General features: G+C 38.6%; 1 protein-coding gene across 2 annotated transcripts in view; it reads left to right on the top strand.

Annotated features, from left to right (window-relative positions):
* Positions 1–474: 474 nt before the first annotated feature.
* Positions 475–23922, top strand: part of vps53 (VPS53 subunit of GARP complex) — a 23969-nt gene continuing 521 nt past the window's right edge. Inside the window, exons 1-22 of one of the 2 annotated variants that reach the window (XM_082180498.1) lie at positions 475–630; positions 1378–1458; positions 1829–1878; positions 1977–2043; positions 6955–7041; positions 7958–8073; positions 8165–8284; positions 11169–11247; positions 11367–11510; positions 11600–11742; positions 12913–13054; positions 13186–13281; positions 14139–14233; positions 15318–15560; positions 15948–16095; positions 16181–16263; positions 16377–16455; positions 16904–17052; positions 17135–17204; positions 17301–17438; positions 21154–21258; positions 22965–23922. The exon at positions 22965–23922 is cut by the window's right edge and continues 521 nt beyond it. In XM_082180498.1, coding sequence (XP_082036624.1) covers positions 544–630; positions 1378–1458; positions 1829–1878; positions 1977–2043; positions 6955–7041; positions 7958–8073; positions 8165–8284; positions 11169–11247; positions 11367–11510; positions 11600–11742; positions 12913–13054; positions 13186–13281; positions 14139–14233; positions 15318–15560; positions 15948–16095; positions 16181–16263; positions 16377–16455; positions 16904–17052; positions 17135–17204; positions 17301–17438; positions 21154–21258; positions 22965–23138 — 2496 coding nt within the window. In that variant the 5' untranslated portion in view covers positions 475–543 and the 3' untranslated portion in view covers positions 23139–23922. Of the gene's footprint in view, positions 631–1377; positions 1459–1828; positions 1879–1976; positions 2044–6954; positions 7042–7957; positions 8074–8164; positions 8285–11168; positions 11248–11366; positions 11511–11599; positions 11743–12912; positions 13055–13182; positions 13282–14138; positions 14234–15317; positions 15561–15947; positions 16096–16180; positions 16264–16376; positions 16456–16903; positions 17053–17134; positions 17205–17300; positions 17439–21153; positions 21259–22964 lie in introns of both variants that reach the window. The other variant, XM_082180497.1, reaches the window with a different exon arrangement.

Genomic DNA, 23922 nt, shown 5'->3' with positions numbered 1-23922 from the left:
CGCAACATTCTTTTTTCCCCTTTTTTTTTTCTTTTTTTTTCTTTTTTTCTGGTGACGATACTCGAAGGGTCGTTCCAAGAAAGTAATTTTGAAATTTATGATTTATGTTTTAAAAATATTTAACTATAGTTTTTTTTTATCATATGTTCTCATGTTTGTTTTTGTTTTTATGTGTTTTTGTTATAATAGCCTACTCTTCCGATCTGTTTGCTGTTTGAAAAGGATAGGCTTCTATTTAAGTTACTGTTTTTCATAGTGTGATTGATGTTTGACACACAAACAGTATAAGTAATTATGATATAAGAGACACACAACAATTAAAAACAGAAATATACAAAAATGTATTGTCATCGTTTTTAAATTAATAGATAATAACAAGTTTTCGGATTATTTGAAATACTATGATAATAGTCTCGTGTTGAGTGAGTCTCCTCTCCATCTCGAAAGATGGCGCTAATGAATCATATTTCCCCCGATCATCGACAACGGGTAAAGAAGCATCAACGTCAGCACAGGAAATAAAACGTCTGTTTACTGTTTACAATGATGGAGGATGAAGAATTAGAGTTTGTGGAAGATTTGGAGGCGATATTACACCTTACTCCAGAAGTGCAGCTGGCCATTGAGCAGGTAAGAGATCAATTGGGGTTGAGTCTGTTTTTATTGTAGTGTCAGAGAGTGTGTCTTCTCATGAGATGCTAATAGCCAGTTTGATACTTCTCCATTGAAGCTCACAGTTTTGGTCTTGTCTGTTTTATTTATCATTTTACTTTTACTTTTTTGTTTACGTAGATAACTGTTGTCAAAACCGACTTTGTTTTTTAAAACCACGGACCGGCAAACGTAAATTTGTCATTGCTAGCTTGCTATTTGATGGGACATGTCTAGACAGGAAAAAAGAGATTGACACATTGGTTTACTTTAAACAAGGGAGTCCGTTTAGAATAGACACACAATTTCTATCTTATATTTAATTATCTCTTGGTGATCGTAAAATGAGCTAGTAGTTTTAGTCTATGTTCTTAACACAATGTTTATTAATGTTTTCCAAAACACAGTGAGAAAGAAAAAGACCTGGACTAAAGAAGCATCATTAGAGAGGAATGATGTGCAGAATTGTTTATAATGGTTAATTGAGCAATAATAATTCTCTTCCACTGGCTCCAGTTGAGTCCAGCATAAGATCAGTAGTACAACTGGCTCTTTAGATCTATTTGTTAAGGTTTTTGGTGCCACCTGAATGGACTGCAGTGTAGTAAAGCTTGTTGTTCACTTCAGACTCACAGAACATCTTTAGCAACATTGTGGCCAGCTGATCCTCAATCAGCAGAGCCTGCTTTTCTGGACTTGGCCTTACGACATCTGTTCAATATTTAGGTTTTCCCCAGCCAAGACCCTTTGGATCGAGCGGACTTCAATGCTGTTGAATACATTAATACCTTGTTTCCAACAGAGCAGGTGAGTCTGAATTAGAAAACTTGCATAATGGTCAACATTCTGAAACTTTTAGTTCTGAGCAATATACTATTGTTTGCTATTAGCATTGATAATACAAACAATTAATGAATCAAATTGAATGCCTGTCTATCTGTGTTTAGGTCACCCATATTGAGGCCAGTGACCAATAATACTACTAATATTTATGCTTTTTACATTGCGGCCTATTGAATGTTCATATTCTTTGCCACTAGAGAGCGCTACTCTCTCTGAACATGAAAAACTGACTTATGAGATGTTGACTTTTAAAAGAGCTAAATGAAATTAAAGTATAGCTGATGTATTTGCAGTAGTGTTTATGTATTCCCCCCCCTTCCAAATCATTTTGTAGTCATTGGCGAACATAGACGATGTGGTGAATAACATACGACTTAAAATCAGGTGAGTTTTCAATATTTAGACCCTGACATGGTCTGCATTTATATGCGGAGGTTATTGATTCTTATTAAATTGATATTGTTTATAATTCCTTTAATCAGACGGTTGGATGACAACATCAGGACAGTGGTGAGGGGACAGACTAATGTGGGGCAAGATGGCAGACAGGTGAGTATTTTGGTTCCACATACATAATGTCAGATCAATGCCGTATGTTCTGTTGTGATCCAATCACGTGATTATGACTTTGAATAATTTAAGATGAAAATAATAAATATAAAGCTTTCTCCCCTTCATACCTCCATAGTTTTCAGGTTAAAGGAATAAATGGCAAATAAATAGCATGAAAGCAATGATCTGGGTTCATCAACATTATGCCACATCTTGTTCCAGGCTGTAAGATAAAACATTTTATGACTGACTGACTTCTGTAGAACACAAAAGAAGATATATTGAACTGTTTTTGTCCATAAAATGAAGGTCAATGGGGTCCAAAACAACATCCCCACTGACTTTAATTGTGTGGACAAAAAGCCCCACATTTTTAAAAATATCTTCTAAACCTGTACAACTTTCTTCTGCATGAGAGTGAGTAAATGATGACAAAGTCTTCATGTTTGGACGAACTAAATAAGTGTTTTTGTACTCTAATCAAACCATTGTAGTGGTTAAAGCAGCTTTAGAATGTTATTCTGTGTGCGGTAAACCTCTCTGCCCGCTTCAGAACAGCTCTCGACATTATGGATGTCTTTTGCATCTCTTCCATCTCTCATCTCTGGAAGTGACCGAGGTTCTTGAAAGTCCCAGATGCTGTGTCTTCCTGGAAAGGAAGGCACACTTTACCCCGAATTTTCCTGTTCTCTGCAACAGTTCCATTCCACATTGTGGTTTAGTGTCCTACTATTTCTTGGACCAGGCTGAAAATGTTGATTCAACACAGATCCGTTCTTAATCAGAGCAGCATGCTGAGGTGAAATGCGTTTGGGTTGTTAAAAGCCAGTGTGGCTGAGACCTACGAGTGGGGTCAGCTGAGCTTGAATTACCCAGCATGCACCGCTTTTGTGCACTGGTTGTGTCTGAACGGATCGCTGTTAACGCGGGGCCACGAGTCTCACGGCCCGTAGCCTTCTGAGTTGTTTCCACAGAGCAAAGGAAAAATCCTTTCAGCAGATGGAACGGCGGGAAGTGTGGATTACACATCCCAACTCGAGGCTGGGAGTGATGGTGGAGACAGAGGGAGAGGACTGGAAAGACCCGCTGAAGCTTTTTTTTGTGTTTAGTCTGTGCAGTATTTATCAGTGAGATGGAGACATCCGTGTCTGGAACGGGATCCCAGGGGTCTGCTTGATGACATTTCTAGCTGTGTGGAGGAGGTGGACGGATGTGTTTGTCTTAGCTGAGTATTTTCACCTTCTCCCCAGTGGTAAAGAAAATGCTAAAGTTAGAATTGGGCGTCGGGCATCTTATTTGTGACTGAGTCTCTTTGAAGTTTGGATGAAGCTGAGGGCTTGACAAATAGTATTTGAGGCAGTCACGCCACAGATGTTTCACCCTGTTTAAAGACCCAGACTCCTCTTTGGTTTTGTTATCGTCTGCCTGCTGTTTGGGTCGGTGTTGTTTTAGAATAATTGAGATGCTATATATTTTTTTTTTTACTATTCTGAACTGGTTTTCAATTTGATATTTTTCTGTTTTATTTGTAGTAAAAAAAAATTCCCATGTCTATTTATTTTAGTTTTTTTAATATGTACATAAATTTGTATTCATTTTAGTTGAAGCTATTTTAGAACATCAAGTCAAACTAAATGAAATTGAGAAATGTTTAGCTGAAATGAAATGACATTTTTATATGGTTTCAGTTAACTATAATAACTCTTGTGTGGATTACGTGGGGAGTCTTTCCCTGACTTTTCTAAACATTTTTGTGGTTCTTATCAGGACATTTACAGTGTGAGGAAAGTACTATTTTATACTATTGTTAACGGACGGCAACTTGGAAATATTTTCTGATTTGGAAAAGCATTTGACAATGTGGGGAAACTTAGATAGATTTGTGATATCATTCATAAAGGAAAGGGCCAAAACATTTGGTGCAAATTATTTGAGGAGTCCCTCACTTTGCCTTCCCCTTTGTCTCACGCAGGGTTTGCGCTAATATACATTATTTTCCTCAGTGCTGCAGAAAGTTCCATATAAAAAGTTTGCCATGTTGTTGTTCCCAGATGGAGCATTCAGATGAGAGGTTTATAGCTGTCAGGGAGCCAGTTGGGATCAGGATGTCTCATGTAGTTTTTGGCATCTGGAGTTGCTTATTAGGAATGCCAAGAAGGAGCCTCCCCAAGAATGTAGTATAAATATTTAATCTAAACACAGGATGGAAAGTTTGCTGCATGTGTGGTTTTCTATCAGTCGTTATAGACCGATCCCTGATTGTCCCTTTGGAGTTGTTTTAGTCATCGGAGGCTTTGTTGACAGAGGTTTTATCGACTTAATGCCTAGGTTTTAACCCTCTTTAACCCTTGTTTGTTTGTTTGTTTGTTTTTTCTTTTCTTGTATGGTATTTGAGTATGTTAAAATTAATCAAATAATTAAGTATTTGTGTTGAAATTGAGTCACTGTACATTTAGCTGATGTCATAAAACTTGTCATGTCAACAATTTAATTTAGCTAAATAGTTTAACAGAATTGTTGAATACATGGAATACAGAATAGATGGGCTTTTACATGACAGTCTAATGCAATCAGGTTTTTACTGACTTTTAAATGAAATTTTACTTTCACTAATACAATGAGACATTAAAATGGACAATACAAAAAAAAATTCAAATAAGAAGCATGATAACTGCAAAGGAGAGCTACACAACCGTTCAAAAGTTGGGGGTTGGTAAGATTTTTTTAAAATGTTTTTGACAAAAGTCTCTTATGCTCACAAAGGCTGCAATATTTGATTGAAAATACAGTATTGTGTAAATATTACAATTTAAAACGGTTTTCTGTTTTGATGTCATTTAAAATGTATTTTTTAAGCCCGTGATGATAAAGCTGAATTTGCAGCATCATCAGTTGTACTGCTTCATATTTTTGTGGAAACAGAGATGCATTTTTTTCAAGATTCTTTAATATATACGAAAAAGTTCAAAAGAACAGCATGCATTTATAATATATATTTTGGTAGCAATTTAAAAGTCTTTACTGTCACTTTTGATCAGTTTAATGCACCTTGCTAAATAATATAAGTATTCATTAAAAGATTAAAAACTCTTACTGACCCCTGACTTTCGAACAGTAGTGTACATCCATTCCACTTTTGCGCAATGTTGCTTTTAGGCAATATTTAAGCAATTTCTCATAACATAAAAATAACTTGTATATCTCAATGTTTTATATGAAAGCTACTCACTAACAAATGTGAATCATAGTTTGATGGGTGAAATTCGAAGGCAAATCTCAGGACAATTCTGTAAATCAAAGTCCACCGTGGCAGAAGAAGATATTAAAATGACCATAGACATTTAAAATAACCATTTTAGTATCACCCAACATATTTGATATCTTGCAGAACAAAGAAAATTGTAATAGAGTAAACAGAGCTGTTCAACCAGGCTGTTCATAATCTCTTCAGCAGTTTACATGTATAGTTACATAAGAAAATAATTACATGTAGGATAATCATCATTAGTGCACGTGTGGAATGCTGTAAATGATTGACCACATAATCACAGTGGAAATAACCACACGGTCTCATTCACGCCTGTCAGCAGCTGTTAAACTGTCCTTATAATCAACATTTTCTTTCTCAGTGCTCCTACATATTCTTTAGTCGAGTCACAACACTACAGGGAAATGTAGCAGGCATCCCAGCATCCATGTCGTCCTGTAGTCTGTGGGCTGCCTAAACCATCTGTGGGTGGGGGGAAACATCCTGAAACTGCAAATAGAGTCCACATGCATAGCAGCTGCTCTCCTTCCTGCCAGATCCAAATAATCCTCTCTCTTTCTCTTTCTTCTGATCAGCAGTTTAAGAAGGAGATCCAGAGACTGTCCTCCAACAAGCATTTTTCTAACCTCAGAAAATCGACTCTGGATAGCTTCTTCTTATGCACAACTGCAACATGGCCACTTTAAACTAGACGCATCCCAGTTAACACCTGGGCTCTAGTTCTGCTTTTTGTTCAAAGCCGTAAAAAGTCTTGGCATGACCTTGCAATACTGCAATTTGAAGAATCCTTTCTTTGAAAGGAGGATGCATTGCTGTTAACACGGTGTGGCTCAAAGCATCTCTGTGTTTTTGAGGAGGCTTGTAAAAGTGGTAAATTCCAGGGGGCAGCTGGTGCCGGCTGTTAGCATTCCATTTGCCTGTGTAGAAGCAAGGCAAAAGGAACGGCCAAACTTTCTCCACTCTCAGCCCATGCACGTCTCTAAATACATTGGCAGCAGCCAGTGTTCCCACTCATCCAGTGCTGCAGCTGCTTTTAAAGGAAGTAGTAATTATGCATTGTCAGAGTCCAAACACTGCCAGTGTGGCTGCAGTGGGAGGTGTGCCACTTGCTGTGACTCTGCATTTGAGTGGCCAGTAAGGTTGGATCCCTTCAGGGCCAAACTGGGAACCTTGTGATGTGGTGGCATCAGGTGGGGCAACATGTGGAAGGGCCAAAACGGCAGCTGCTGCAGTCTTCGCATACAAGAATGTCAAGTAAAAACTGGTTTCATCAGGCCGTGCGGTTTGTTCCCCACCCTGTCGAAGCACAGAAATCTTCCCACTAAAAATAATATAGTAGCTGAAGGGTTAGGAGGGCAGGCAGGAAGCAAGTTCATTAAAATGTCATTCAGCCTGTATTTTCATATTAAATATGGGTTCATTATTAATTGCTTTTGATGTGGCAGTAAGATTTAGATTGAGTGTCTGTTTTTCTAATCGCCTAGTTTGAAAGCGATGAAACCAGCCCAACACAAACTGAACTCAAGCCAGTGAACTTCAGGTTGCTGTTTCACAGAAAACATCGAACTGACAGAGAGCTGTAAGAAAACGCTACCGCGGTGCTGTTTGGGTCATCTTAGATCTTTTGTCTCCTCTTCCAGGCGTTGGAGGAGGCCCAGAAAGCCATCCAGCAACTCTTTGGCAAAATCAAAGACATCAAAGACAAAGCGGAGAAATCGGAGCAAATGGTGAGTAAAAATAAGCCCTCTAGACAGGAACCTAGTCATTTAAGGCCTGAAAGTCGACCCAGAGTAAATAGCCATTCACCACCCACCCACCCCAACAGGCTGGGTAACCAAGGCACAAGAAACTGTGACATCCTGTGGTTTTGTCCACAGCACTCTTTTTGAGCCCAAGGTAATGCACTGGCCATCTGTGAATGTTATGCGGTGCAGAACAGAGGAAGGGCAAGGGGAGGAAGGCAGGAGAACAATAGCAAAGCTCTGTTCCTGTGTCCCCAGCAATATAAAGAAGGGTGGATGAATTATCGGTACCATATAGGTTATTAGCCAATATTGGAGTGTTTTTAGTATTGAATAAATAATAATGATAAATCATCTTTAGTATTGGATCAATAGTAATTGAATTGTGCATGTTCATTTAGTCTATGTATTTTTACAAATAGATTACCTTTGCCATCGTTTAATACTCACATATTCAACACTAATAATTTAATAACACTTTTAAAAATAATCTTGAGCAAATCTCGAATATATATATATATATATATACATATACATTATTTTGCTGTGATTCCTAAATTCACTTGTTATACTTATGATTGATTTTAGTTTTTAGTGTTGACAAAGTTGTATAGACTTTTTTGTTTTTACATCATTAGCAATAAAGTTATATTTATTGCTAATTTATAATATAAATAATGTAATATAATATAATACCATTCATAGGTTTGTTTCAAACAAACGAAAACTAACAAACGTTATTCTTTTGACCTTTCATCAAAGAATCCTGAAAAAATAATCTATTAATCTATTTGAAAGCACTAAATATAATATTATACACACAGTAATAATATTATAATAATTATCAGCCAGAATTGAAATATCAGTGCATACCTAATGTATCTAAAAAAAAATTCTTCAGGTGAAAGAGATCACACGGGACATCAAGCAGTTGGACCATGCAAAGCGTCACCTGACGACTTCTATAACCACCCTCAATCACCTGCACATGCTGGCTGGCGGTGTGGACTCTCTTGAGTATGTTTATTCAAGATACCTTTTCCCGAGATCAGTATGTTTGCTCATTCATAGTAGTGTGCTAAAAACTTGTCTCGTTGTACTTTTGCAGAGCTATGACTCGAAAGAGGCAGTATGGGGAGGTGGCCAATCTCCTTCAGGGTGTAGTCAACGTGCTTGAGCACTTCCAGAAGTACATGGGCATCCCCCAGATACGCCAGCTCTCAGAGAGGTATGGATACAAGCACAAGACTCTCTCAACACTGTTTATTTGACTCATCATGGTGCTGAGAGTCTGAAGATCCTGTTTATGTTTACTGAAGATGAGCACAGGAAGGAAATCTGCTTCACAGTGTCTCATTATTTACCTTTTCCCCCCACTTTGGACTTTTCCCAGAGCGGAAAGCGTCTCTTTGTTTCAGGCCTTTCCCAGTGGAGGTGCTTTCTCTGGTTTGGGTGGTGCTGTCCACATCCCCTGCAGGCTCAGAGACTGGGCCTTTTGTTCGGAAAGAAATGAGGCTCCGGTCCCTATGATTCTGCGCTTCCCATTGCTTGTTTATATTGGATACTCTGATAAAGCTGTTGTTTCATAAGCAGATGGCAAGGAAGGGTGTTTGATGTGGAAATATGATTCCCCTGATTGTTCCAGGTTCTAAATGTTTCTCTGGAAAAGCATGTATCCGCGGTTCCTTTTCAGTGCCCCTGTAGTCAAGTTTACTCATTCAGTTCATAAGAACTTTCACAGGCGTCCTTGAGTGATGATGAGAGTTTGTTTGGTTGAACGTGCATTTGTACATTAAGCGAATCCAGTGTTTTTGTTAAAACAGCATTTAAGTGTGCCAAAGTACATCAGCGCTTTCTGACCGCTGCGTGACTCATTTTTTTCTCGTCCGTTTCTTTTGTGGTGTAGAAAGAGATTATATTTGATGAGGGTGGGGACTGTGCCTAGGAATTTACAATGTAAATAATATTAGCCCCCCCTTTGGTGATCATATGGGCTGATTTTAGTGATGTTGTTTTGAACTACATAAGCTTAACGCATATTACAGGACAAAAAAAGTCTTCAGAGAATTCTTGTGATGTCTAATTGGATCTTTGTGATGTTTAATATTAGTACATGCCAAATATGGAGAAACTGAGATGCTTTCTTTCCAAGCCCGACTGTCCCTAAATGGAGATGTCTGGTTGGTTATAAGGTGTGGCAGAGATGTTTCAGAGATCAGGGGCGGCAGCTGAGGGATGTGCTGTGGTTCAGACAGTGTGGAGGTCTTAATGGAACTGGTGAGAGAGCAAATTGGCAGCCATGTGCCACGTTGAAGACTGGTGTCTGACTGGCAAGTGCATGTGTCTCCGTCTCTCTTTCTCACTCACTCTCTCTCCCTCTGAGTATCTTGATGTTTATTTTGGAAGTCACTTGTGCCAGCCACTGATTCAGAAATGAAAAGAGCATCTTCTAATCATCAAGTTGTGGTTCTTCCAGACCCTTTCGGGGAATTGAGCTTGTTACACTGTCTCTGAGATTTTTTGTCTAAAGTACAGTTTGGCCTTATTGTTTAATAGAATTTAAATTTACGTCTGTTTTCATACAAGTAGCTGATATTTCTGTCTCTGTTCCATTTTATTAGATTTTTTTGCCAATAGTTATAATTCAAGCCATTATTTTAGGAGGGATCTAGGTACCAGCTATACACATTGCTCTAATAGAGATTAGCAAATAGTTTTTAATGACTGTTTACTTAGAAAAAAACATATTAGAAAATACTTTATAATATATAATACTTTATATAAAAGTGAGTCATGACACAAATATATTTTTTATTTCCTGGATCTTTTGACATATAAGAGGTCTTTGTGCCATTAAAACATCCACCATGTTTCACCTCATTATAAACAAAGCATTTAATTAAAGGTAGGGTTGGCAATGTTTTTCAGAAACAATTTGTGTTATACTGGTTGAAACTCTCTTCAGATGGTAACCTGTGACATTCGCACTTGGAGCTGCTTGAAATTATGCGTTTCTGTGGCAACCCTATCAATGGCGAAATGAATCTGTTTACGTCCATTATTATTGTTATGTGCTTTGGGACATGAGGTAAATTAACGCTGTTTCTTGTGACGCTTTGCAGACTCTGCTCTGGCTGTGTGCGTTCATGTAATTTAAAGGAGGTGGGGCTTTAGAGATGGGATCTTGTGTTTTCAAAGCTAGCTTGTTATTGCTAGCCTCTCAGAAATTGCCTATCCTACCTTTTTAATTAAGCTCCAAAAATGGCTCGCTTTGATATTGTGGGATCTGTGATGTCGCACAGGAAAATACATTTGCATATGATATGACTGCCTCCAGAGCAAGACATCGAAGAATAGTTATACATCGTCACACCATAGGCCCCACCCACTGTTATTCAGTCGCTTAATGGCTGACATATACATATCAAAAGCAAATAGAACCCATTATAAAATAGATACAGCATTCAGTTTCTGACACACTCCACGCACTAGAGCCTGTCCACGCACTAGAGAGCATTTTGTGATGCAGCACAGTGTAATGGAGAGTTCGCAAAGAAGCTTTTGTTGAAAGATGACGCAGTCAACTTTATTGGATCTGACTGCAGCTGCATCACGAACCGCAAGTAAATTATTTCAAAATGCTTTTTCTGTAAATTACAGTTTTGTATAGATGACGTTTTCAGAACACTTACTTGCGTGCAATAATGAGTGGGTGTTAATACCGTTTCATATGCAAAGACGACGTTAGCCAATCATAACAGTGGCATTTGCAAGCATTAAAGGAGACGCCGCTTAGAAAATGGATTTTCAAACAGAATGAAGGTCGAAAATAATTGTTTTTCCGCACGTATATTTATAATTTATAGATTTTTTTTGTGGAAAACTTTATTAACATTATGAGTATTAGAAGGAACATATTTTAAAAAATCCATGTCATAAACCCCTTTAAATTCAGTTGTTATGAAGTATTGTAAAATGTAGCTGGTTTTGCTCTAGATTTTAACATTTGGTGTCTTGACTTTATTGCTTTGATAATCTCACTAGACACCAGGGACTCCTGAAACTACCAGGTGTCTTGTAAACACTAACCCATTTGTTTTGCCCCTCCTCAGAGTTAAAGCCGCACAGAGCGAGCTTGGTACACAGATACTGGCTGACTTCGAGGAGACTTTTCCTGCCCAGGGGTCAAAGGTACAGATATTGCGTTCTGATGAAAAGATTACAAATAATCAACTTTTAGTATTAATGCATAGCTAGTCTCTGTATCATTCTTGTGACAGATAAAAAAACATTTAGTTTGTTATTTACAGAAATCTGGAGGTCCTAGCATTGTTCTCCGAGATGCCTGCTTGGTGGCGAATGTCCTGGATCCTCGGATTAAGCAGGAGATCATCAAAAAGTTCATCAGGCAGCACCTGTCAGAATACCTAGTTCTCTTCCAAGAGAACCAGGATGTGAGTGTGTCCTTGTGCATCTTGTACATGCAGAAATTGTGCTAAACCATATCTCTTACGGTCTGTTCTGCTGTTTGTCCTGAGTACAGGTGGCGTGGCTCGACAAAATAGACCGGCGCTATGCGTGGATCAAGCGTCAGCTTGTGGACTATGAAGAGAAGTATGGGCGAATGTTCCCTGAGGAGTGGTGGATGACCGAGCGCATCGCTGTAGAGTTCTGTCATATCACCAGGTACCGACTGAACACCTCTCACTAACACTGCATTCACGTAATATTAGCTCTTCATAAGTTCATTCATGTCATTAGTCAAATTTCTATCCACATTTTTATGTAAATATTGGGATATAGAATGTTGGATTCAAATTAAATTTCCATAAAACCATTAAAACCTTCTTTTTTTTCTCACTTGTGGAGGATTTTCTTTTTTGTCAAGACATTCGCATAAACTACGATCGAATAAATTCCTGAATGCGCATCCAAAAAGTCATGTGCACATATCTCAACAAGTCATGTGACTTTATAATAATAAAAAACTAAATTTCTTGTACCATTCCAGTTTTTTTTATATTTCACAATATTACTGTATCACTGTCTTGTTGAGCTTAAGAGACTGTACCACCACCACAAGAAAATTAAATATAAAGCAAGGCATTTATAGTAATTATATATTTTGCTGTCTTCAATGACAAAGCCAGACATGGGTACATTTTGGCATAATGAGTGTTGCCATAGAAACTATTAATTGAGTCTGAAGAGACCGAGTAGAATTGTAATTATGGTAATTCCGACATGATATCAGCACTGCATAAATCCTCATTATCTCCATTGCCCCATAGAGAAAATATACCTGGGGAATTACATGTGCATTTAGTGGTTAGCTTAGAAGACTAGACATTATACAGCACACCACTATGGCATGATTTAGCAAAAGACATAATTGTGCACAGTACGACATGAATGATTAGATGGAAAGGAACTGGTTACATGTCTGGGATAAAGTCTAAAGTAGGCTATGTGTGTGTATGTGTGTTGTCTATAGTCGAATTCCTCTCAAAAGAGTCATAACAAAACCCTCAATGCCTGGAAAGAACGTTTGAGGTCCACTGTAATCCAATCTAATATATTTCTCATTTTTTGACACAACTTTATATAAGAATGGATACACCACACCACCATCTTCTCCCTATGGAGGCTCTCAAAAAGGTTATTTTTCAAGCTGATGGTAACTAAATCTTTCCTTTTGAATACAACACTGATCCACTGTGGTTCCTTTTAACAGCCAAACCAGGCATCTGCACACGCTGACCTATAAAAGCACTGACCTGAAGCTTTAGACACAGGGTTGTGAGCAAAACGTAACGTGCCAAGAAGGACTATGTCTGTGTTTCATTTGCTCATCAGAATCGAGCTAGCCAAGCTGATGCGAACCCGTGCCAGGGAGATCGAGGTCAAGCTTTTGCTCTTCGCTATTCAGAGGACCACCAATTTCGAGGGACTGCTGGCTAAGCGCTTCTCGGGATGCACCTTGAACGACGGGCCCGGGGTGAGGAAATCCCACACTTGCACTTTGTTTTGGACCATGCCTGTTTGCGGGCAAAGGGCTTTACTGAGGCGTGAACATGCTGGTAATCTGGCTGTTGTGTGATGTTTCTTCTCCTTTGCTCTCTTCAGCAGAAAAAACCTGAGATGCCTCTAGAGCCAACAAACCCATTTCTGGAAGATGAGTCAGGAGAGGACAACGTATCAGAAAAGGAGGAAGATCTGGACAGAGTGAGGCTGCTTATCTTTTTTTTCTCTCTCTATCATGCAGCAATGACCCTATTTGCACCATATCCAATCTATACTCCACCCATCTTCTGATAGAAATGTAATACCGCATTTGGTACCATTCCAGCAATTTACATTTCTTTCTAATGTAGTTTGATTTGACTTGCATCTGAACTCTAGCCTGGATCAGGCGCTTATTCTCTGTAATTGACGTGTTATGAAAACATTCAAGACGCTGTGTGTTTAGAAGTCTTTATTTGCTATGTATTTATCAAACACTTAACGTGTACTTTAATATAACAACAGCTTGACTTTGGCTCAGGTCCTATATTTATTGCACACTTATTTCCTTTTATCTTTAAATTGGCAATGATGTTCTCAGTTTTAGCTGTTGTAAGAACATTTCTGATGATTTGGGTTCCTCAAAAGTTCACCGTTATCACTGTGGTGTTTTTGCAACAGAATTTCCTTTCACCTTCCTGTCAAACTGTAGCACATGCCAGGGTTATTGTCATTAACTTAAACCATAAAACAAATTGTTACTTGAATTAAATTAGCCTAAACATTAACTGAAAATAAAATATAAAAAAGTAAACACTTTTTTTCAGCTAGTTTCCAAGGCTGCATTTCTCATTTTCATTCTGTTTAACTTGAAGCACTAAAATAACAACTATTTAATACAAATTAATACAAACTATATAGATTTATGTAAAAAAAAAAAAACTAAAACTAATAAAAATGCACATAAAATAAAATCTAATTCAACTGTAATAGCTTATCAATGAAAATAAAATAACACTGGCACATGTAAAGGAACCTCTTAAGACATTTCTGATTGAGTAATGTTTTGCTGTTCACAGCCAAAGAAGCCCAAGGCTCCAGACAACCCCTTCCACGGCATTGTGTCCAAGTGCTTTGAGCCTCATCTCTACGTTTACATCGAGTCGCAGGATAAGTGAGTGAAATGTGCTGGAACGTTGTGCAGAGTCATGTCAGACAAGCCAAATGGGAATAAGCCCATTCATTTGGTTTGTGATAGTTTCTCTCTTGTAAACCCCTTTTCAGTAGTTCTCTTGTCTGACTCTCTCCGCCTCACCACTGAGGCAAAAATGGTTCCCATTAGCTGGTAACCACAGATGCTGCAGACAACCTGAAAACGGCAGCTGATTTCTTTCTTTATTCGTCTGGTCTCGCTCTTTACCTCTCTCTCACCCACGGGGCTCCCAAGAAAAGGGCTTCTTGTACAGGCCCTTCTCTGGCCCATGAAACACTCCGCTGGCACTGCCTAAAGCAGAATGACCTTTCTGTTAACAATGGCTTGCATTATACCAGTTCACACTGACCTGTCTGGCATGAGAGTGTCCACATTCCTCTCTTGGGGTCAGCATCTATCTGATTACTCAGTGCTGAGAGAGATGGCCTATTTACTGACCTTACAATACATCGCTGTTCAAAGCAAGTGTAACACATTAGGATTTCTGTCATAGTCAGATATGTGGTGCAATCTTTTTTTCTTTTTTTTACTATATTAAATGTTTTTGCTAATTTAACTGTTTTCAGTTACCAAGTTTTTATTTTATTTTTTCCAACTCTAAGCATCCATCATATAATTTGTCCCAAAAAAGCAAATATTTGGCAAATACTTTATTTTAAATATTTTAAATATTTCATTGTGTAGTTTTTCCAACAAAACAGTGTCCACCAGATAGCTCTCCCAAAAAATTTCAACTTGCATATATTATATTTTATTTTATTTGCTTTGTTTTGATATTGAAACTAAGCAGTACTGAAAACATTCAAAACATCTAGAACTTCAGCCATCCTGGTATCTTTAATAAAATAAATAAATATATAACCACAGATGTATAAATGAATTAATAAAATACAAAATATGCAAGATTTTAATTATTTTTTTTTATTTTTTTATTCTGTTTAACATATGTTGCAATGTTTAAATCCATTCCACAGATTTATGCAGTGGAGGAAATGTAGATAATGTCTAGGCCTACTGCCATTAATGTTTTTGTTTTCTGTCTTAGAAATCTCGGGGAGCTGATCGACCGTTTTGTTGCTGATTTCCGGGCACAGGGTCCCCCTAAATCAGGGACAGATGAGGGAGGTGCTGTACTTCCCAGCTGTGCAGATCTCTTCGTGTACTACAAGAAGTGTATGGTGCAATGCTCGCAACTGAGCACCGGAGAACCCATGATTGCTCTGAGCACCATCTTCCAGAAGTATCTGCGCGAGTATGCCTGGAAGATCCTCTCTGGAAACCTTCCCAAGTGAGTTGAGCCACCTGACTTTCTCACATTACTTTTTATTTGGTCCTTCTCCCTTGTTATGGTAGAATTTTGATCCTCCCAGTTGCTGGGGCTTTTATTCGGGGTGTTTATGCTGTGGTGATGCTTGAGAGGAGAGCGAGTGGACGTTTCTGTGTGGTCGCATTTGTGGGGTTTCTTGTTGCCGCTTTTCAAAAGAAGAAAAATCCCCACCCGTCGCCTTGTGTGGTTTACCCCGTATTGTCTTTGGGAGTTTCAAAAGGGATCTTTGTTTTTGAGAAGCTGTCTTGTGGTTTCCATGCAGTCTTTCTTCTGTTTCTTTCAGCGGGGAGGGCTGGAGGGTTGAGTTCGTGTTCTTTGGTAACCATTTTTGTGCTTGTTTGCATGCAGGACCAGCACCAATAGTGGTGGTCTGACCATAAGCAGCCTGCTGAAGGAGAAAGAGGGATCAGAAGCGGCCAAGTTCACAATGGAAGAGCTGTGTCTCATTTGCAGCATCCTAAGCACAGCCGAATACTGCCTGGCTACCACACAGCAGGTGGCCAACACGCATGCATCACTTAACATAAGTGGATCGTTTTTTGTTTTTTTTATGATGCAAATGTCTTATATCATGTCCACAGCTGGAGGAGAAGCTTAAGGAAAAGGTGGACAAGTCATTGATGGAGAGAATCAACTTAACTGGGGAGATGGACACCTTTAGCACGTAATTACCAGTCACACTGACTTTACCCTCAACACTAAATAAAAACATATTTGCCCAAGGAAATTAATTAATAGTTGTTAAGTAATGTTCCCATGAATCTCTCTGTGTGGCAGGGTTATCTCAAACAGTATCCAGCTCTTGGTTCAGGACCTGGATGCTGCATGTGATCCAGCCCTTACAGCTATGAGCAAGGTACTATACCGGTATCATAGCAGTTATCGGCTGATATTAAATCCCCTCCCCCCTATTTATCGTACCAGGCAATATTGAGTGTTTCATTGTAATGCTAATTTCCCCTATTTTTACCTTGACCGTTATCTAAGACTCGTTTAAAATTAAACTGTGTTAATTTAGTATTTATTTAGTATTTATATACTATCATAGTATTTATTCATATTTTTTAGATTTTCAGTTTTCATTGAGTAAATTTGGTTTGTGCTTTTGTCATATGTATTTTTTTTTCTACTCAGCTTCCATTTTTATTCCAGTAATTTTTTGGTTTTTCATGTAATATTTATTTTTATTTTATTTCAGCTTTATTTCCATTTTTAAGTTTTGGTTAACAATAACAACATTGTTTAAGAGTGTCTTTAGGATATTTATACTAGACTTGAAGTTGATTTTGTCTATGTTTGTACAGATGCCGTGGCAGAGTGTGGAACATGTGGGAGACCAAAGCCCGTATGTGACCTCTGTAATCATGCACATCAAACAAAATGTGCCCATCATTAGAGACAACCTGGCCTCCACCCGGAAATACTTCACGCAGTTCTGCATTAAGTTCACCAAGTCAGTGCCGCAACAAAGACTCGTTCATAACACAGGGTTTGCTAAACCTCTGCTAACTGTACTTTCTATCCATTCGTTTCAGTTCCTTCATTCCGAAGTTTATCAACCACCTGTTCAGGTGTAAGCCAATCAGCATGGTTGGAGCAGAGCAGGTACGTGGAGATTCAGACACTGGGATGTTTGGGTTTCATAGACCTTCAAATGTTCAAATGCGTTTTTTTTCCCGTTTTTATTCTTCTCCTTAACAGCTACTCCTGGACACACATTCCCTCAAGACCGTTCTTCTAGACCTCCCTTCCATTGGCTCTCAGGTGGTCCGTAAAGCCCCGGCCAGCTACACCAAAATAGTGGTTAAAGGAATGACTCGAGCGGAGATGATCCTCAAGGTGGGAACCTTATGTTCATTCACGACCCTTAAACATTTGAGAAATCGCTCAGCTTTCACCCAATTCTTTTTTTTAAACGGGCCTCCCTGATGAGAAGCTCAATACAGGAAAGTCTTTAATGATCAGCTGCTCATAAAGCTCTGTGTGGTGCAGCACTCGGTTGGAGTTATTTACTAAGCTGTGCACGTCTGGTTTAATGAGCTCTCTCTGAGAGACAGGAAGTGCTCACATGCCTTGGCTTTTCTGCCTGCAGCCTTAGCAGTCCACAGTTTAATATTCCTCACTCATAGATCTCTACTTATATTTACATATAGACTTGTAACATACAGTGGGGTTCAAACTTCTTTTCCCCTTTACAACTTATGTTAAGTTATATAATTATTAAGAGAGAAACGTGGATTTTAAAGTGAATTTGATGTGATCAGAACAAACTCGTTGGTTGTCCCTATTTTGCTTTGGTGACTGACAGCAGCATTCAAGCTGCGTAAAAGCCTGTTCACACCAAAATGTTCGGTTTAAATATTTGGTCTTATTTTCTTAATGAAAATTTCACCATCTGACAGTAGGTAGTTATCTGACAGTTCTTCTTCTGCTAATCACTGTCAATTAGCACAATAGTTGCTACGACCACGTTGTAGTTTTATGCACACTCCAGGCACATGACCAGAAGCACAAATCCTATTGGTTGGCCAGTTTCCTTCAGAATGGAATGGAAAAGATTTCATAACACCCTGCTGTAAAAAGCTGTCACATTGACGGATGAACGGATACAAACAGCCGTCAAATTAAAATGTTTTATCGGAAAAAAACGTACGTTCTGAGTGTTCGTCTTAATGTGAACAGGCCTTAAACCTCTTAAAGATCTAATGATTATCTCCCAGAAAGTGGAGGGATGAATATAGTCATTTTTAAAGGTTGGGAGGCACAATGATTTCTGACCCATCCATGCACCTTAGTTTTCATAAATGGTCAAAGAAGGTTGACCGATTTAGTTGCAAACATTAGAGTGTCAACAGAAGTGTAAAGAAAATCGTGTTTCCCTTTAATATTATGTGTAGACAGATGTTCTGGTTGGGCGTATGAGCTCTGTGTTGTAGTATGAAATGCAACAGGAGGAGAGGATAGCGTATGCCTTAGTGAATCTTCCTCTCCCTGATATCCAGACCCACCTTCCTCTCCATGACCCTTATCTTCAGCCCCACACATGCTCCACAGGCTTTTATGAGGTTCTCCGGGGCTTTCCTGCTCCTGGTCTTTTAACTGCCTGGAATTCAGCCTTTATCCACCTAATGTTTATACTGGGTTACGCTCTAATTGTGCAAGATCATGCAAAGAGCATTTACAAAAGAGGAAAAATGCTATAGAAAACATGGGCTACATAAAAAGGGACAGTTCACCCAAAAATGAAACTTCTGTCATTTACACAGCCTCATGTTGTTTCAAAACTTTAAGACTTCAAAACTCAAATAAAGATATTTTCAATGAAATAAATGGATAAAAAAAGCTGACCCATTCTTTCTTGACACAAGAACAAACCACATTGGTTACATTTTACAAGTACATTTTAGCTTCCGTTCATCATATTTGACGAGCTCCATGTAAAGTGAAAAGTGAAAGTGAAAGTGACACGTGACGGCCAAGTATGGTAACCCATACTTGGAATTTGACCTCTGCATTTAACCCATCCAAGTTAATGCACACACATTAGGAGCAGAGTAGTGAGTAGTTAACACACACACACTGCAAACGTGGATACACACACCCAGAGCAGCGGGCAGCCTTTGTGTGGCGCCCGGGGAGCGATTAGGGGTTAGGTGCCTTGCTCAAGGGCACCTCAGTCATTTCCCACCGGTTCTGGAATCGAACCAGCAACCTTTGGGTTACCAGTTCAACTCCCCAACCACTAGGCCATGACTGCCCCCGTATGTGTGTTGATCGTATGTGTGTTGATTTATGTATGTGTGTTGATCAATTTTTTTATATTTGAATAAAAGCCTAAGTTAAATCTGTTCATCATAAAGCGATCGTGTCTCTTCAGAAGACTTGGATTAAACCGCTTGAATTTTTTTTCTTTTTTTTCTTTTTTTTTCTTTTAAAAAAAATATAATCAATTGTGTTTTGAACATGAACGAAAGTCTTATGGGTTTGAAATGACAATAGTGAGTAATTGATGACAGCATTTTCATTTTCGGGTGAACTATCCCTGCAACAGCTGAGTTTGTATCTTTCCATCTCTATATTAGCCAGATTAGACAATACACTGGATAAATATTGATGAACACATGACCAGTGCCCTTCATTAATTGAAATTCGAAGGTCTGTGTAAGAAACCTGGCCTTGATCTTGACTAGCATACGGTGGGTCTTCAAAGTCTGGTAGGCGTTTAATGATTGGCTTTGTTGGGCCCCAGGTGCCTCTCAGGTAATTACTTCCATCTTCATCAGCATTTTGCTCTGCGGTTCTTGGAAGAGTCCTTCATACTTCAGTATGCTCCTCAGCATAAGGGGCTCTGCTGCCATTTGGCCAGATCAGCGGCTGGTATTGTTTGCTTTGTGCTTAGTGAAACAATGGCACAATCGTTTGCCACCTCAGTCTCGCTTTGTCATTGTTCTTTCTTAATCGTTGATGAATTACATCAGTGAAGTGTGACACCGGTTAAGCGGTTTATGGGTGAAACAGGACCTTCATTGCTGGTGGTGGCTTGGCTGTCCACATGATGCTCATTACAGGGTAAACGTGGAGAGTAATCTGTTAAAGATGTCTTCACTTTTTCTCTCTTTCCTTGGCTGGGAATGAGTTCCTGCCCATCCTAGGGCCCAAACCTCAGAGAGATGTGAAGCTGAAGGAGGTAGCGCAAGCCAAGCATGCTGCTGCTGCTGCCTGTGAGACGTGGCTGTTTTCCACAGTCTTCTCCTTTTTCTTTTTTCTTTTTTTTTTCTTGCCTGTCTCACCCCCCACCCCCCATTGTGGCTCTTTTTGGAAATTAATGGAAAGGCAGACTTTATCCCCCTCCTCGCGTTTTCCTTTTCGTGCTCTCTCTATTCTTTCTCATTTACGGGGTAACTACAACAAGCCTTCTCGAGGCTTATCCTTGGCCTGCCTCCAGGATGGTTGCTAAGTAAATCACTCTGTGGTAAGGAAGGAACGTTAAGAAGTCAAGATGATCTGAAGTGTTCCGTGTCCTGCTTCGTTTTGACCCTTATCCGCATATCCTGGTGTATCCCTTCAGGTACTGAGAGTAAAAAGAAAATAAAGAATAATGGGAATTGTATAAGGGAAATGTTGCACAGGATGCTGATTAAGATGCCCCCCCCCCCCCAAGTTGTATCTGTCAGCCATGTGTTTTTCTGCCCTGTTACAAATCTAAATGGTCACAAGATATCCAATTTAACTTTTTTTTTCCTCCCAACCTTGGAAGGAAAAGAAACAGATTCACAATACAGGCCTGTACCCCATTCAACCAATTTTTTTATTGCTCAATTGAGACTCTCATTATACCCCACAAAAAAATTACCGGTGAGGCTAATTCAGCTTCGTTCAAGCATAGAGTTATTATGCTGTTAAAATGAGCCTTAAATAGACACTTCAAGTTTTTGTCTTTGTTTAGCGCTTTATTTATCAGCTCGCTGTATTATGTTGTCTCCTGCTCCCAGAGTGTCACGTGTTCAGAGAACCCAGTTGTAGTTTAGCTGACTTTTTTTCTTCCACCTCTCAGGTGGTCATGGCCCCTCACGAACCATCCGTGGTCTTTGTGGACAACTACATCAAGCTCCTTGCTGACAGCAACCCTGAGACTTTCCAGAAGATACTAGATATGAAGGTGAGTCTGTTTTATTTGCTTCAGGGAAAACTTCCTCATATTTCATGAAATCTTACCACTAGTAGAACAGGAGACCCACATAAAACTGTAAAAAAAAAAAGAAAAAGAAAAAATTGTATATATATTAGTCTTGTCGATTTAACATGTTAATTGAATTAATTGGTTATGGAAAAAATTATGTTAAAATGATTAATGCATTTACCGTATCCGCTCCGCCCCCGAGGTCATCTTACATTTCATACAGTTGATTGGTGACGAACATGAAGCAGGGCAACAACTCCCTGTGTGATATAGAATGCCCCTAAAATCCTAGATATTGGGACAAAAATGCCCTTGTATGAGTTATTCTCATATTTATATAATATGATATAGTTAAGGAATATAACAGGAGTAACGAATGCAAATATGATATAGTTAAGTAGTGTCACAGGAGTAACGAGTGCAAATGTGAAATACCCATTAATCTTATTCCATTATGTATGCAATTGTAATTGCAGTGTAATTCATTCAAGTTTGTGTAATAAATTCCATGTTGAATCAAAATACATTTTTCTAACACTATTTCTTTTGTCATGTCTATTTGATGATTTTCTCATTTAACACTGACTTTAAATGTTCCTTTGCGGGTAATTTCTCATGTAGTTAATTTCCAATTTGTGAGCGAATCAATCCATTAGATTAGATTAGATTAGATTCAACTTTATTGTCATTACACAAGTACAGGTACAAGGCAACGAAATGCAGTTTAGGTCTAACCAGAAGTGCAATAGCAGCAAGTGCAGGATATACAGTGGTTCCATAAGTGCAGAACATGGATATGTACTGAATAAATATAGAGTTGAATACTATTATAAACAAAAATTTACAGATAGATTTGTCCTATGAATATAATATACAGATAACTATTACTGTGAACAGAATTTACAGCTAGATATGTACTGAATATAATATACAGATGGCTATTACTATAAACAGTATTTTTACAGATAGATATGTACTGAATATATATACAGATGGGTGTTACTATAAACAGAATGTGAGCATAATATACAGATGGCTATTACTATAAACAGAATTTTACAGATAGATATGTACTATGAATATATATATACAGATGGGTGTTACTATAAACAGAATGTGAGCATAATATACAGATGGCTATTACTATAAACAGAATTTTACAAATAGATATATGTATAAGTTAGGCTAAAATGAGCAGTATAACAATGGATTTAAAGTAGTGCAAATAAAGTTTGGACAGAAGCTATCCGAGTGAAAATGCAGTGGAAGTAATTGCATATTACAGTTAAAGTACGGTATTGCAAATGTATATGTAAACAGTCGGTACTGTAAATAAACAGTCGGCAGTGCAAATTGAGCATATTCCAGTCTAGGTAAGTAGTGCAAGATGCATATGTAAACAGTTGTTTCTGTAATAACAGTATCATTAGTATTGAGTCAGATCTTTTGAAAGAATTAGTTGAACTGGTTCACAAACATCTCTAATTGATTCATTAGAGAATGTCAAACTGTAATATATCTATATATGTCTTTAAATATATACAGTACTGTGCAAAAGTCTTAGGTATGTTAATACCCCCCCCCCCCCCCCCCCATGCCTAAGACTTTTGCACAGTACTGTATATATCTTTAAAAATATAAAGATCTTTGAAATTGAATGGTCTCTTTTACCCCTGAATCTATAGGGTCTGAAACGGAGTGAGCAGAGCACCATGCTGGAGCTTTTCAGACAGAGGTTGCCCACTCCGCCCTCAGGACCAGACGGTGGTCCATCATTGTCCTTCAGTGCCCCCACCCCTGAACAAGAATCTTCCCGTATCCGCAAACTGGAAAAGCTCATTAAAAAGAGAATTCAGTAAATTAGCAGGAACTTTATTCCCATCAATATACTAATGTGAGCGCTCTCTTTTGTGCATGGCCTGACATGTCTCCGCTCGAGTTTTATCATGCTTAAAATGGGATGTAAATTGTACTGCTTTTTTTTTTTATGTATTTATGTTCGGTTACAGATCACTGTTTAACTTCGAGGCTTTCATGACTTGTATTACTATAAGCCTTATGATTCAATTCTTTTCCTGAACCTCAACACATTACTGGCATGAATGAGTCATTTTGCCACCCCCCCCCCCCCCACCCCACACACCCCACACACACACACACACACACTTTTTTTGGTTCCAATTTACAACACTAAAACCCACAGTGTCATTTACTTTGCACATTTCTCTGAAATATGCTTGCACTTAAAGCAAAACAGAGGGCAGTGTGGCCCAGAAAAGAAACCTGCTGCTATTCTGGCACAAAGTCTTCTGCCCTGGGATTTCCAACATCAAAATGATTTAAAGCCAACGTTTTTATAATTGTCCCCTCACTATAAGAGTAAACGGCTGTGTGGAATTTGGCTTTTGCTCTGGGTAATGGTGCCTGTGGAGAAGAGTGAGATCTCAGGTCTCAGGTACTCCACAACAGAGGAGCTTGGGATTTCCTGTCTCCTCTGAAATGACAAACCAATTGTTTTGGCTTTTAAAATAATTTCCCAGGTTGGGGTGAAAAGAAAGAAACACTCACATTGTAGATGTTTTTTCCCTGCAGGAGCTGTAAGGAAGAAATATTTACCACTTGTGTTTTCCCATGCTAGAGATA

This window comes from Leuciscus leuciscus, assembly GCF_965113295.1.
Source record: "Leuciscus leuciscus genome assembly, chromosome: 9".
Taxonomy (NCBI): Eukaryota; Metazoa; Chordata; class Actinopteri; order Cypriniformes; family Leuciscidae; genus Leuciscus; species Leuciscus leuciscus.
The sequence above is the reverse complement of the archived record's forward strand: the minus strand, read 5'-3'. Positions and strand labels throughout refer to the sequence as shown.